The 16,429-nt window shown below is 44.2% G+C and overlaps 1 protein-coding gene across 3 annotated transcripts in view; it reads right to left on the reverse strand.

Annotated features, from left to right (window-relative positions):
- ATF6 (activating transcription factor 6) overlaps nt 1–16,429 on the reverse strand; it is a 233,779-nt gene that overhangs the window by 208,689 nt on the left and 8,661 nt on the right. For all 3 annotated transcript variants that reach the window (XM_067532515.1, XM_067532514.1, XM_067532513.1), the window contains exons 5-6: nt 14,132–14,243; nt 11,945–12,154 (exon numbers count right to left, since the gene is read on the reverse strand). In XM_067532515.1, the coding sequence (XP_067388616.1) occupies nt 11,945–12,154; nt 14,132–14,243 (322 nt within the window). The remainder of the gene's footprint in view (nt 1–11,944; nt 12,155–14,131; nt 14,244–16,429) is intronic.

Genomic DNA, 16,429 nt, shown 5'->3' on the forward strand with positions numbered 1-16,429 from the left:
ACATCAGACACTTTGACCATCTTATATTATCTACTTTGCTGGACTGGAGTGTTTGTGATTTTGTCAACTGCACTAATAAAAATATTACAGGGACAGAACTCCTTTTCTAAATGTAACTGTCTCCTTCACGCACACCAAGGGCCTCATAACAACTTTGATATTTCTGGGTCTGGTCACACAGCAGACCCTGCCAAACCACAGAATGCAAATTAATACACGATCAGATAACTAAGTTAATAAAATCGTTGATAAATGACATAAGCAAATAGTATAAATTACAGATATTCAACATCAGTCATATCCAAGTTACCTTAAATTGAAATTGTTTTCTGAGACGAGAGGGTTTCTCACCTTGTGCAGTAACTGAGGTTCTTTGAGATGCGTCCCCCGGTGGGTGCTCCACTCCAGGTATTGGCATGTCCTCGATCGGAGATTTTGCCAGCAGTGCCCATCCGGGTCACACATGCTCCGTCCCTGTCTTGCGGTGCTGTTGGTGTGCTTTTTGGCACATGCAACTGGGGCCCCTCTGTTCCTTCTCTACCATAGAGCCATACTGTTTGACTCCGAAGTAGAGGGGAGCAGGGTGGGTAGTGGAGCACCCACCGGGACACACATCTCGAAGAACCTCAGTTACTGCACAATGTGAGTAACCCTCTCTTCTTCTTCGAGTAGTGTCCCTGTCAGTGCTCCACTCCAAGTGATTCTCAAGCAGTGCCCTCAATTGGAGGGGGGAATTTCAGAGTTGTTAGGTTGAATGGAAGAGAGAATTGATAACTGCTGCATCATGTCTTGATGCCTGATCGATGGACATGGTGTTTTATGAAAGTGTGTGTCGAGGCCCAGGCAGCTGCTTTGCATATTTCAGTAATTGGAATGTTATGCAAGAAGGCTGTGGATGTAGCGATTAATCTGGTTGAATGTGTCCTGACCCTTTGTGATGGTGATGTCCCTGACTGTATGTAGCATGTGTGGATGCAGCTGGAAATCCACTTTGAAAGCCTTTGGGTGGATATGGCGTTGCCTTTGGAACATTCTGTAATTGATACGAAAAGTTTGGGAGGTTTCCTGAAAGGTTTTGTTCTTTTCTAGATAAAACGCAATGGCTCGCCTGACGTCCATCATATGGAGGGCTGCATCCTGAGCATTAGTGTGTGGTTTCGAATAAAATGTAGGTAAAAATGTTTTGGTTAAGGTGGAATGTTGACGTTACTTTGGGGAAAAATTTAGGATGAGGCAGTAGCACCACCTTATCTTTGTGAAATGCTGTATACAGTAGGTGGGCCATAAGCACTCCGAGCTCACGCATGTGGTGTGCCGATGTGATTGCCACTAGAAATGCTACCTTCAGGGACATGTGTATTAATGAACAAGTCACTAAAGACTCGAATGGTGGCTTGATGATGGGTCCTGAGGACTAAGCTGAGGTGCCAAGTTATTATGGGAGAAATGTAAGTCTGGGTACACGTTTTGTATGCCAGTCATGAAGCATTTGACAACTGGATGCGCAAAAATTGTGGTATCATCTATGAGATTATGGAAGGTGGTGATAGCTGCTAAATGTACTTTATTTGAGCTAATCGATCATCCTTTTTTTTTTTTATTTCCAGGAGATAATCTAATATAGTGGGGATTAATGCCGTTAGTGCGTTGACCTGCCTCTGTTGATACCCATAAGAAGAATCTATGCCATTTCTGAAGGTAAGAACATGCCATTCAGTAAAATGTGTCTTACTGATTCCGAACATTGTAGTTCAGATTGTCGGAACCAGTCAGGAACCATGCTGTGAGATGTAAATTCTTCAGGTCAGGATGGCGTATGTTTCCATTTTCCTGGAAGAGGAGATTGTCGACTAGTGTGAGAGCAATTGGTGCGCGGATCGACATCTGTGTGAGGTAAGTGAACCATGGTTGCTGGGCCATGCTGGTGCTATCATTATCACCTTCACATTGTCCTTGCGTATTTGGTATATGGTTTTGGCTATCATGGGGATAGATGGGAACACAGAGGAGATCTGTATTCCAGTTGATGAGGAATACAGCCCCCATCAAATGTGTGCCTAGACCTGCTCTTGAGCAGAAAGAATGGCACTTGCAATTCTTCATTGTCGCAAATAGATCAATTGTGCAATAACCTCACTGACAAAAGATGTTTTCCAAGACTGAGTGTAATTCCCATTCGTGGTTGTTGCTGAATTTTCTTCTCAGGTTGTCTGCAGTGTTATTCTGGGTACCGGGTGGATATGCTGTTGAAATGTGACTGTTGTAAGATATGCACCAATTCCATAGTCTCATTGCCTCTGAGCACAGGGAGCTGGATCTTGTCCCTCCTTGATGATTTATGTAAAACATACACGCAATGTTGTCTGTCATTATCTTTATAGTTTTCCCTGCTATCAGAGGTAGGAAGTGTAGAAAGGCATTGCGGACAGCACGTAACTCCAGTAGGTTTATGTGCAATTTCTTTTCCTGTGGTGACCATTTCTCTTGCATGGTATGTTCCTGCAGGTGCACCCCCCATCCAATTAGTGATGCTTCTGTTGTGATCATGATTGAGGGTGTTTCGCTTATGAATGGAGCTCCAGTTTGAAGGATGTTGGGCTGTGTCACCATTTTAATGATTGTTTGATCTTTTTTGATCTTTTTAAACTGTCGCGAGCCACATTTGAAGTGGTCGCATTTGCAATCGTGCATTTTGCACTACAAAGGTGGTGGCTACCATATGACCCAACATTTGAAGGCATGTGTATGTTCGGAGTTGGGCTGTTTTGTATTATAGATTCCAGATTCACAATGGTCTGAAATCTGGTCTTTGGTGAGAGAATCCAGATGCGGGCCTATGAACTCCAGTTGTTGCACAGGCTATCGGGTGGATAGTTTGTCGTTTATCATAAGTCCTAGAGTGTGAAATAATGTCCTTGTAGTGTGAACTGCATGGATAGCTTCCATGTAGATGTGTGCCCTTATTAGACAATCGTTGAGATAGGGGAATATGGTGACCCCTAGTCTGCAAAGGTAAACTGCTACAACAGCAAGTACCTTGGAGAAGGCTCTTGGAGCAGTTCAAAGGCTGAAGGGTAGCGCTGTGTAATGATAGTGGTTGTTGAGCAGTGTGAATCTTAGGAATTTTCTGTGAACTAGAGGAATAGTAACGTGGAAGTATGCGTCCTGAAGGTCGAGGGCTGCGAACCACTCCCCCACTTCCAGTGCTGGCAATATGGTAGCCAGAGTAACCATCCTGAATTTTTGTATCTTTATAAATTTGTTCAATTTTCTTAAATCTAAAATGGGTCTCCAACCTCCAGTCTTCTTTTGGGTGAGAAAGTAATGAGAATAAAAGCCTTTGCCTCTGTGTTTTTTTTTTGGGGGGGGGGGGGAGAGGGACATGCTCTATGGCACCTATTTGGAGTAAATGATCTACCTCCTGTTGTAATAGTTGTTCGTGAGATGGGTCCCTGAAGAGGGATGGGGAAGAGGTTTGGGTTGTAGGTATGGAGGTAAAGGGGACGGTGTATCCAGATTGGATAATTTCTAGTACCCATTTGTCTGATGTTTGAACAGGATGGACTCTGGCTGCGGAAGGCAGGGGAGGTCATACAGACCCTCGACCAAGTCCTCAAAATTGTTGCTTTGGAGGGGCAGCCTGGGATTTTGACGGCTGCTGATGTCGCTGTGGCCTTTGTTGGGAGCGTGACTGCTCATACCGTCTGTTTTGTGAGTAATGTTGGTATCTGGAATTGTACGGCTGTGGAATTGTGCGGATGTAGCCCTGGAATCTTTCATGGTATGCATGACTTTGTCCTTTTTTTCTGCAAAGAGCTTCACTTTGTCAAAAGAAAGATCCTCGATTGTTGCCTGCAGTTGTTTAGGCAGGGCTGCAGAGTGAAGCCATGATGCCCTATGCATGACAACAGCAGTTACCACAGTTCTAGCCGTAGTGTCAGACACATCAAAGAGAAGCCTGAAATGCTATTTTTGCGACCAGTTGCCCTTCTTTGAGCAACAATTGAAATTGCTGTTTTCTATCTTCTGGGACAAATTCAATAAATTCTGATATCTTCTGATTGTAATTTGATAACACGGCATAGTTTGCTACTCTTAACTGGACAGTAGCTGATGTGTAGACTTTTCTGCCTATTAAGTCAAGCCTTTTTGTCATCTTTGTCATAAGTGCAATATCAACTTACGATGTTGCTGCTTGTTCCTCTGGTTAGCAGCTTCTATAACTAAAGAGTTAGGAGCTGGATGGGTGAAGAGGAAATCAGTATCTTTGGCAGGGTCATAATACTTTTTGTCAGCCTTTTTACAAGTAGGGGGAATGGTGGTTGGCATCTGCCAGATGTTATTTGCTGGCTCCATAAGGGCACATCCATCAGAAAGGTGATTTTGGTAGAAGCTGAGGTCTGCAAGACTTTAAGCAATTTGTGTTGTGACTCTGCTACTTCCTGGAGTGGGATCTCCAAACTGTCCGCCACCCTCTTAAACAGTTCCTAGAACTGCTTAAAATCATCTGCAGTCATGGGGGGTGGGGGGAAGTATGGTCTCGACGGGTAAGGAGAATGAGTTGTGTGTGGTTGAAGGTATTTCTTGCTCCACACTCACATCCTGCTCGTCAGCAGGACCAGTTGTTTTGGGTCCTGTTTTGAGTAGGTCTAATAGGTGATCTTTCTCTACATCTATAGGAGGTTGGTGGTCTACTGTGCGATGGTGAGTAAGTAGACCAGATGTCCCAGCCAGGCCAGTGCATACGATATGGTGGAACAAACCATGGAGGTCCAAACCATGGATATGTTGGTTGTCTGGGACGTGGCTGATGTCTGGATGGATGGCCTCTAGGTCATGATTGTTGGAGAGAAAAGGCAGCCTGTTCACCATCATACTCCTCATTACTGGAGGAGATGGGAAAAATGGGCTGTTCGTGAGTGAAGTGCACTGGAGAGGTGTCAGTCCCATAGAAAGGAAAGATGTTACAAATTCCTCCTCGTTCTCATGACGTTTGCTATTTTGAGCATGTTTTCACGGAACCGGCGTCATCAGCACCAAAGAGTGCTCCATAGCATTTTCCGGTGAGGGCATATCCATCAGCACCATGGGATCCATGGATGTCCTCGGTGCCATCAGGTCAGCGGGTGGTATCGATGCCATCAGTACTGCGGGTTTTACCAGTGCCGATGTAGTCTAGTCGGCATGTGTGGGTGCCATGCTGCTTATCAGCACTGAGGTTTGACTCGGTGCCAATGTCATGGCAGTTACCCGTTATGTGGTCCGTTACTTTTGACAGTGCCGTATTGTTTCATTTTGTCTCTCAACTCTTTAGAGGAGCGGTGATAGTCTCCCTTTGTCGTGGAGGTCAATGTACCAGAAGAACCTAAGTCCTCTTTGGTACTGGATCCTCTTTATCCATTTCTGGTGACCACCTTTTCTTGGCATGCCCAGTTGTTGGTGGAGTAGAGTGCCTTTTTCTGATCTTTTCATGTGAGGAGATGTTACCCTGCCCAGGATCTGAGGCAGGTCTCAGAGACCTCTCCATGAGTATTAACTTCAGGTGGAGGTCCCTGTCAAGCCTGGCTCTGGCTTTTAGGTTCTTACAATACACTCATTTCTGGGCAATATGCCCTTCACCGTGGCATCTGATGCACTCTGAGTGTCCATCCAAAGCCAGCATAACGTCCCTGCATGAAGTACAGCATCTGAAGTCGGAAGAACCCCGGATGATATTACTAATAACTGAGGGGGTAAGTCTGAGAGGAAAAATAATTTTATTTTTTTTTAAAAAGGGGAAGGATTAAGGTAAGACAATCTAAACTACTGGTAAAACTGACTAACTTGACCGGGGAAAAAAGACTTGTCGAAGATTTCTAGAGCAGGCTGTGAAGAACTGTTGGGAGCTCCATCTTGGACCATGGATGGTTGAGAAGGAACTGAGGAGCCCAGATCATGCATGCCAAAAAGGGGGCCAACGGCACATGCATGACCTGGATGGGCACTGCTGGCAAAATCCCCAATCAAGGAAGCACCAACACCTGCAGTGGAGCACCCACAGGGACATTACTCAAAGAAGAAATAGGCCTTCTTATACAAAACAGCTTATTGGCAGCTGTGGGGGAAATGACCAAAATTAGCAGAAACAGATTCAGACTTTTAAGGTCAGGGACCATTATGATCATCTAGTCTGCCCTCCTGCTCAACCCAGGCGACAGAACCTCACCTACCCACTCCTGTAATAGACCCCTAACCTATGACTGAGTTTCTTAAGTCTTCACACAATGGTTTAAAGACTTCAAGGTATAGAGAATCCACCAGAGTATCAACCAGCAAGTGACCCGTGCCCCATGCTGCAGAGCAAGGCGAAAAAAGCCCAGGGTCTCTGTCAATCTGCCCTGGGAGAAAATTCCTTCCCGACCCCAAATATGGCAATCAGCTAAACCCTGAGCATGTGGGCAAGACTCATCAGACAGACACCTGTAACGAATTCCCTGTAGCAACTCAGAACCTACCCCATCTAACATCCCATCACAGGCCCTTGGACCTACCACAAGTAGTCGAAGGTCTGTTAATTGCCAAATTAGGCTGTCCCATCATACCATCCCCTTCGCAAACATATCAAGCTCAGTCTTGAAGCCAGCTATGTTTTTTGCCCTCAATGCTTCCCTTGGAAGGCTGTTGCAGAACTTCACTCCTTTGATGATTAGAGGTCAGTGAAGACCCGGTCAATCGAACCAGAAGTCGACACTGGTAAACCACCCCCTCAAGTGGCGTAGTGCTGCATTGATAGGAATGCGGTTCCTGTAGGCACAGTGCAGTGAAAACCCCGCACAGAAGGGAAGCACAGCAGTCGACGTAGCTTGCGTAACTCCCGTTGACTGCCGCCAAATCGCCAGGTAAGTGTAGTCCAGAACTTAGTCAGATATCTTTGCACCATTTACACTTAAGTCACATTTTTAAGGTTTACTCTGCAATCATAACAGCTAGAGACTTGTTTTTAAATGACAGTTGAGACTCTGGAGAAGAGTTGAGAGCTCTATCTATAAGCGTCTTCCAGCCCACATTCTACCACGAGCATACATTCTGTAGGCAGGAACTATCTTTTCATTCTGTGTACACAGTGTCTAATATAGTGGGGCTGATCCCCATGAGGCAATTAGGTGCTGCAGCAATACAAAACAAAGGACTTTTCAACCCAAAGGGTCTCCAGCAACAGCCTAATCTCTAACTGACATAGCTACAGATAAGTAACAAAGCCTTCACTGGCTCCTGTTTCTCTAGCACTATTTGTCTTCACTTTCAAGGCCCTTCACAACCAATGCTGCTGCCCCCCTCTGACCCAACACGCTATTGTAACAATCTTTGTACAAAATATGCCTTAGAGGTATCATTTGAAAACTAATAACTCTCTGGTCAATAATACCACAATAAAATGTGTGTAGTAACATTATATGTAAAGTTATGAACACAAGCTGAAATTAGGTCTGAAATGTATTCACCAAACAAGTCTGGATATACCAGTTCTTCAAAGACAAAGGACAAGCTGACACCTCGGTGTCATCAAAGTTGATGGGCAAGCACCAGTCAAGTGGCCATTCTTTGGCAATGAAGGGAGAAGGAACAATCAGCTCGGCATCTTAGCAAGTAACAGTATGAAACCTCTTTCACCATGAGACTCCTTGTCTCACAGCAGGAATAAACTTTATCTAGGAGTAACCTGCAAGAAAATGCATTTCAGAGGGAGACTGGACTATAAAAGTGAAGGCAACACCCAAGGTGTCTTTCTATCCATCTCTCTCTCTCTCTCTTTCACCTAAGACGACAAAAGAAACAATTTGGGAGCAGATCCTGGCCTGCAAATTTGGTCAGCAATGTTACTGAAAATATGTGGTAAGGGATTTCAACTTGAACCAAGTCTAGTTTGTTAAATTTTAGTACTAGGAAGCGTTTCTTCTTTATTTCTCTCGTAACCATTTCTGACTTTAATGCCTTATACTCGTACTCACCTACAACTTATCTCCCTGTAGTTAAACAAACATATTTTACTGTTTAATCAAAACGAATTCAGCGTTGTGTTTAAACTGAATTGTGTGGGTGTGACAGAGTCCCCCAGGACCAGTGCTCTGGAACTGCTCTGGGTGAAGCCAGTCAGGACTCTAGTGCTCAGAGTCTACCCTTGGGTCCCTCACACCAGTGAAGCCACCTCCTGAATCTGATATCGGAGCATTCAGGACCCCTGCTCCACCTGAGCTCCCCACATTGACTCCTCCTGGAAGGGATGCCTGGGAAGCTCTTATATGTCCCCAAAAGGGCCATGCACCCCACCTCGCAGTCAGATGTGATTCACAGCCCGCATGGGAGTCAGAAGGGTTTATTAGTTCTCAGGATCACAGCCTAGAAAGTCTTTGTTAGCAGATGAATCAAAAGTTATAGCAACACCCAAATGGGGAAACCCAGAGCCCCCATTCTCAGGCTCTGCACCCTGCAACCTTACGGGGGGACTGGCCCTTCCAGCCAGCCAGCACCAGACATGTCCCCTTGCCCCTCCCCAGTCCTTTGTCTCCTTCCTGGGCAAGGTGTCCAGCCTTCCTTGTTTCCACTTGCTGTGACCTATTACAACCTGTCGCAGATGGTTGACCTAGGGCAGAGGGGTCCTGGCTATTGTCTGTGTACGTGGGGCTAGGAAGGGCTCACCTGCCCTCTAGCAGTCTCTGCAATGATCACACATCCTGGTCCCATCACCAAAATACATGAGTGACACAAAGGGGAAATGGTGGCATACAGACCGCAATCAAATTAAACCCCAAGAATATCTCCACTTTGTCACAGTGGGTAACTCCATTTAAAGTAGCAAACTGTTGGATATTGATTCACTTGGAGAGGCAATGGACTTAAAATATCTGAACTGTCCAGGGGAGGGCTGGGCAGTGCAGAACACAAGTTTTGGGGAAAATTCAGGAATGGGAGTGTCTTCGAGTCACCCTACAAATGGTAACCAAGGCTGGTGGAAACCGGAATGTGACTGAAGTGTGCTGGAAGGCTGAAGATACACACTGACACTCAGTGTGTGACCTGCATGTGATTTGGCTGTTTGTGAGGGCCCAGGCTGGGAGCTACAGCAGCAAAACATTGTGAGGCACCTCAGGTTGCAGGGCAAAGGTGACAGCCCCTCACTGGTCTGGAATGCACCCCGGAATGTCATATTTCCCCCTCAATCTATTGCATCACTCACTATTGAGATGTTGACTCCTATCTCCAATTGGCCTGTGATTCCATCCTCCATTGCCCTCTTGTTAAATTTTCAAGCAAGCATCCTCATGCTTTTTCCCATGCTACTGCTCACGCTTGGGAAGAGCTCCCTGTAAACATCCATAAAGCTACCTCGTTATCCACCTTCAATTCCCAAACTAAAACTACTTTGAGGTGATGTCTATAAACCTCTTGACAACAGCTAGGCCACTGGTGTCCGGAGACCACTGCTCATCATGCTAATCAGTGTTGTCTCACTATAATCACTCCATCAGTCTGCTGTGCCTTGTACAGCACCTAGCACAATGGGGGTCGCAGGCCAGGACTAGAGCTACTAGGCGCTATGGTAATACAAATAATAATATACAGGTCCACACTTGTTATATATTTGTACAGTACTTGGCACAACGGGCCCTGGCCTCTAAACACTAGTGTAATACTAATTAGATTAAAAAGGTCTTTAGCCAAATCAAAAGTCACCCTCACTACACCAGATGCAGAAGGAAAAAATTCTCTTCACAAAGTTTCTACATGTATATCTAGAAGCAGCCGAGATTCTAAACAAACCTGATTTATAAACACTGGCTGTTCACCCTCAGCTGGAGAGTTTGCTCTAACTAGTCAGTTCTCCCCATTGCTTCCTGTTTCCTCTAGCGCCTTTCATTCCAAGATCCTAGTGCTCTGCACTGCTGAAATTTAGCCATCTCAAGAGTGGAGGATAGCAGCCAACGGTTGCCCACTGCAGCAGACAGGTGGAATTTTAGTGAAGGACGCTCTGTAAGATGAAGGAATGGCTCCACAGAAGACAGTTTTCTTCCTCGAGGGTTCGTGACAAAGTTTACAATCAAGAAGTAAACAGAAAAGTTCTGCAGGAGCCATGGGTGTGGATCCTGACTTCCCCAATGATACTCCCTCCTCAGATGCCCTCCTCAAGTCACTCTCATAACACTTATGCAAGGAAGTGGGAAGCTGCTCTTATGTTAATCCTTGTTCACAGGGTCCAAACAGTACCAATTCCCATTGGCATATTTCCACTCTTACAGAAAGGTATATTTCCACCAAGTTATTCCAGATACTACTGAAATGCACTGCTTCTCATTTGAGAAGTACCTCAAAGGGATTAAGGGCTGCGTCAACCCAACTGGATTTGAACATCTAGTTCAGGCAGTCTGATAGTCAAGGCAAATCATACCTGACAAAACCTTTTTGACAGTTTCTGTGGCTTTAGCCTGACTCGTAGTGGAAAAGCAGAAAAACAATCTATTGTGAAGACCTATTTCCTTAGACCTCTACCAAAGCCATTTTCTCTCACTCTCTCAGTTTTCACATTTCCTGCTACTTTTGTTCAAAGCATTTTTAGTTCAAAGAGCTGCTGAACAAATGAAAGTATCTGTTGCCATCTGGTGGTCAAATGATTCAATTACATGAGACCATTTCAGAGAATCAGTGACCATCCCACACAACGTCTAGTCTGAATTTGCGAGGATAAAAATACAGTTCAGTGCTCGCCAATGAAGACTGAGTCCACTGTTAGCAAGTAACAGAGCAATTAGGGCAGCCAAACCCAAGAATGCAGAGCTCAGGGGATTATTACTGGGATAAGGAACCTTTCCTCTCTGGTTCACTAGTTCAAATCTGGCACAGGACCGCACATGACCAGTCAGCGATCTCTGACACCTCTTTGGTGGCCTACATGAACTGACTTAGTAGTCCCAGTTCTATCCCTAGTAGGAAGCTTCCTTATCAAAATTACACCAAAATGACAATTAATAATAGTTTCAGGATTTACCTCATGTTACGAACCCTGAAGGAGACAGCATAGGTACTGAAGACTTGTGAGTGTGTCAAGGAGGAAGATAGGAACTGCCATACCAGACTAGCTGAATGGCATGTGTAGTATTCTGTCTCACACCATGGTCAGAAATAGATGCTTCAAAGGAAGGTGAAAGAAACCCTGTAGTAGGCAATTATGGAATAACATGCCCATGAAGGAAGCTTCTTCCTTCCCCTATGAGTTAGTGGTGGGTCACACCCTGAAGTAGGTGGTTTGCAATCCTATCTAACATAACTGTGGATATTTTCATTATTCATACAAGCGTCTCTTATATTCTGGATCCTACTAAATTCTTGGGCTCTGATTTCTGGGGTAATGAGTTCCACATAGTCATTGTGCAGTTGGTAGAATGGCATTTTCTTTTTTCTATTTTAAGTATCATTCAACCACTAATCAATTTTGTGGAATGTCCTCTTATGAGAAAGGATCAACAAAGCACCCAATTCATCTTTTCTAGACCACTGGTTATCACAAGCAGAGTTGGCAGCCCCACCAACTCACCACATCCCTTTTGCTCCTTTCTCACGTACTGCTTCCTAGGCCTGGACAACTTCTCTGATCCTGTTTGCCATGAAGCCTCCTTCTCTGCCAAACCCACCTCTTCATACAACCCTATGATTTTTTTTTTTAAATACATCTTAGGAAATTATGAGCATCCCAGTTTCTCTCCTGCTTCTTTGTCAGTAATGTGGTAGTCTTGATAGCATTTTGGAGAGTATTTATATCTTTTCATGTTGGTAAAATGCCTACCACCCTTCTGGTCCTCTGTTTCAGATGTCAAAGATAACTTCACTCACTCTACTTGCCTCAGAATGTGGCATTTTCCCTGTGTACTTTTAAAGAAAAAAGAATCCATCTCAAGCACAGCTATTCACATACCTTTAGAAGGGGCTGGCTGAATGCTAACAACTGGCTGATGCTTTGACAGTGGCAAAAGCGTTGGAAGAGCCTGAATAATTATGGCTTTAGCCTGAATGCCAAGGCTGGCCTGAGCTTCAGATACTGCAGGCAGCAAGAGAGGCTTGGGTTGAATTGAAGGTTTGGATGTTGTCTGACTGGGTCTTTTTGGTGTCCTCACAGAGCTGTTTTCTGGGGAAAGAAAAAAATCTGAGTTGAACCACAAGATCTAAAAATTAAAATTCTATACAACACTGTGTGTAGGTTACTGAAGTGTTTCTTTATCCATCTATTTATTAAAAGATAGCTCCATTTGTGTATTAGAGGCATCAGAAACAAAAAGATTGCCTGCTAGAACTGGACTGCTGATGCCTTTTGGTCAACATTTGCTCACGCAAAGCATGTAATAATTGGGTCTACAAATTTTCCCTAACTGTGAGCTCAACTTTAAAGAGTACATGAAAGTTCATAAGATGTCACAATAACCTTATAATACCAAATGTTGATGGGAAAAGGGGTGTGTGTGTGTGTGTGTGTGAGAGTGTGTGAGAGAGAGAGAGAGAGAGAGAGAGAGAGAGAGAGAGAGAATTAGTCCAAACAAAAAGATCTACTCATTTAACTCAAGGACTGTGTTAATATCATGCAATGTGGGGCTGGAAACTAGAAAACCAAAACTGATGTGTCAGATAAAAGGCCTAATTATTTTGTTCACCAATGAGGGAATGGGCTGTTCCACCCACCACTCCCTTTTGGGGTCCTTAGAGAGACTGTGTGGGAGAAAAATTGGCTAATGGGGCAAACTTCACCATCATGGCTGTCACCCCCACCATCTTCTTGGACCCCAAATCTTAATCCTAATCCTGAGAGGTGTCCTGACCAGTTTGGGCCAGAAAGAGGAACCCAGATGACATCGCCACCTCTACCAGCACCAGCTGAATTCCAAGCACCACGGGAAGAAATAGGATTGGACAGTAACAACAACAGTTCCAGCTCATCTCACCTAACTTCTCTTTTCCCCAAAGGGGTAGTTAATACACTCTTGGATACAATCTAAGACTATCAAACAAGGGTTTTTTCCTTCTAAAATCTCTCTCCAGCCAAAGGGAAAGGGAGCAAGGGATGTTAAAACAAAAGCCTTATTTAATACTTCACATTTCAAATGCTTTAACTGTTTTTTCTTTTCTTTATCTTTAATAAAAGGTCAAAAGGACTTTCATTGGTGTTTGCACTATGGTACTAAGCATGCTGAGATCGCCATACTGGGTAAGACCAATATTCCATTTAGCCCAGTATCTTGTCTTCTGTCAGTGGACTGTGCCAGATGCTTAAGAGGGAGTGAATAGAAAACAGCAACTTATTAAGTGTTCCATCCCCTGCCATCAAGTTCTAGCATCTAGCAGTCAAAGATTAAGAGACACTCAGAGTGTGGGGTTGTGTCGCCAACTATCTTGGCTAATAGCCATTGACGGACCTATCCATGAACTTCTCATTTTTTAACCCATAATTTTGGCCTTCACAACATCCCCTGGCAACAAGTTCTATGGGTTGACTGTGTGTTGTATGAAAAAGTACTTCACTATGTTTCTTTTAAACCTGCTGCCTATTAATTTCATCAGGTATCTCCTGGTTCTTGTGTTATGTGAACAGATAAATAATACTTCCTTATTCTCAGTCTCCACGCCATTCATAATTGTATAGACCTCTATTTTATCCCCCCAGTCATCTTTTGTCTAAGCTGAACAGTCCCTCACTTTTTAGCCTCTCCTCAGGTGGACGCTGTTCTTTACCCCTATTCATTTTTGTTGCCCTTCTCTGTAATTTTTCTAATTCTAATACATCTTTTTTGAGATGGGGTGACCAGAACTTCATGCAATATTCAAAGTGTGGGCGTATCATGGCTTTATACAGAGGCATTATATTTTCTGTCTTAGTCCTATCCCTTTCCTAATGGTTCCTAACACTGTTAGCTTTTTTGATGGCTGTTGCACACTGAGCAGATGTTTTCAGAAAACTATCCACCATGACTCTGAAGCTTGCTCAACACTGTTTAATACGGGATAGTGACTGGGTTATGGTAACACCTTTAGCCCACATATTCCATCTAAATTAAAACAATATGCAATGATAACTGTACCAACAGTATGGTCAAAGTAAGCAGATCACTCTTACCAGACTGGTGTGAAGCACTGAAAGAAGGTTTTTTCTCTTTCTGATTACCAGACCTCTTGCTGTATAGAGAGACAGGAGACATCTGGGAGCTGGTGCTGAAGTCCAAGTCTTCCTGTTGACAAAGAGTATATAAAACAAATGACAAATCCATCCCAGAACAGAAGAATGTGCTTACAAAAGCACTCAAATACTGTCAGGATTCTGATTTCAGATCTCTGTTGCTGACCACAAATCTAATATTCCACTCTCCCTCTATTAATTATTTGTACTCCAGTAGTGCCTGAAGGCCCCAATCAAGATCTGGCCCTGTTATGCTATGTATATATACACAAGATATTCCAGAGGATTGTGAAAGCTAAGACAGATGAGGGATAAAAGACCAGAAAGGGGAAGAGACTTGCCCAAATCACCCAGTATGTCAGTGACCGAGAAGAGAATCCAGGTCTCCTGAGTCCTAGTCCAAGGCCACTGGACCACATGCAAATAGTACTCTCAAGTACAGATTTCCCTGTAGGCCCCTGGGACTTCAATGGGGGTAGGCCCTATACAGCACTCCAAAGTACAGAGCTCCCATGTAGAGAGAGCAGAACACAGAAGTCGGAATGACAAAATCTAGAGATGGAAAAGATCAGTGAGTCCATCTCCTTGTTAACAAAAAATTTAGTCTCCCTATAGAGGATGTGTAATATCCAGCTGATACTATAAATGAAACCAAAGAGTCATTCAAGATGGGCCTGAACTAAGTTTCTGAAGTTATAAGTTTCTGAAAAGCTGTTTCTCATTCCTACCTTATCAAAGAACAGCTGCTTTAAAAAAAGACAAAACAAAATACTATATGTAATATCCTCTGGGGCTGAACACAACCTGTAAAAGGAGGCACACACTGGCCCAGCATGCAGTCGGCATGCTTTATTGGCAGCAAAGCAAACAATTCACACGGATGCTCTTCAGACTCCACAGGTGCTCACACGCTTCAGAGCATAGCTCATGGTCCTTGCCCTATGGTACATACTAGTTTAAAGAATTAAGATCTAGCTACCTCAAAGTCCACCTTATCCACTACATTACCAGTGTGATGCATTGACTGCCTGCAAGTTCCTGGATGGACTTCAGACAGTTGCTTGTAATCTCAAAAGCCCTACATGATTTGAGGCCTAATTACTTGAGAGACTGCCTCTCTCATGTCATGCTGCTACAGCTGCAATCAGCCAAGGCACCCAAGCTGCAGCTCCATCATTAAGTGAAAGGAAGCAGTTGGCACGAGTCCTCCAGAAAGATCTCAATTCCCTTCAGTCTGCCAGACCCTGGATTTAACCTTGCCTTGAATGTGAAGGCTCATCTCTCCCACATCCCCAAACGCCTGGAGGTGGTTTATGGGCTGGAGAATTGTATATGGACACGCAGGGCATGAACTTGAATAATTCATGTTTTTACAAATTTAAAAAAACAAACAAAAAAAAAAAACTAATGTCTTTCAGTAAACTATCTGCACAAGCATGCTGCTACTGAGACCCAGAGCCAAAAGAAACCTGATGAGGTTTAACAAGGACAAGTGCAAAGTCCTGCATGTAGGATGGAAGAATCCCATGCACTGCTACAGACTAGGGACCAACTGGCTAAGCAGCAGTTCTGCAGAAAAGGACCTGGGGGTTACAGTGGACAAAAAGCTGGATATGAGTCAACCATGTGCCCTTGTTGCCAAGAAGTCTACATTAGGCTGCATTAGTAGGAGTATTACCAGCAGATAGAGGGAAGTGATTACTCCCCTCTATTCAGCAGACATTTGGAGTATTGTGTCCAGTTTTGAACCACTCACTACAGGAAGAATGTGGACAAGTTGAAGAGAGTCCAGCAGAGGGCAACAAAAATGATTACGGGGCTAGGGCACATGACTTATGAGGAGAGACTGAGGGAACTGGGCTTATTTAGTTTGCAAAAGAGTGAGGGGGGATTGATAGCAGCCTTCAACTACCTGAACGGGGGTTCAAAAGAGGGAGGATCTAGGCTGTTCTCAGTGGTGGCAGATGAGAGAACAAGGAGCAATGGTCTCAAGTTGCAATGGAGGAGCTCTAGGGTGGATATTAGGAAAATCTTTTTCACTAGGAGGATGGTGAAGCACTGGAATGGGTTACCTAGGGAGGTGGTGGTGGAATCTCCATCTTTAGAGGTTTATAAGGCCCAGCTTGACAAAACCCTGGCTGGGATGATTTAGTTGGGGTTGGTCCTGCTTTGAACAGGGAGTTGGACTAGATGACCTCCAGAGGCCCTTCCAATCCTCATCTTCTATGATTTTATAAG

This window comes from Emydura macquarii, unplaced genomic scaffold, assembly GCF_026122565.2.
Source record: "Emydura macquarii macquarii isolate MOO-44397 ecotype Brisbane River unplaced genomic scaffold, CSIRO-AGI_Emac_v2 contig_3287, whole genome shotgun sequence".
Taxonomy (NCBI): Eukaryota; Metazoa; Chordata; order Testudines; family Chelidae; genus Emydura; species Emydura macquarii.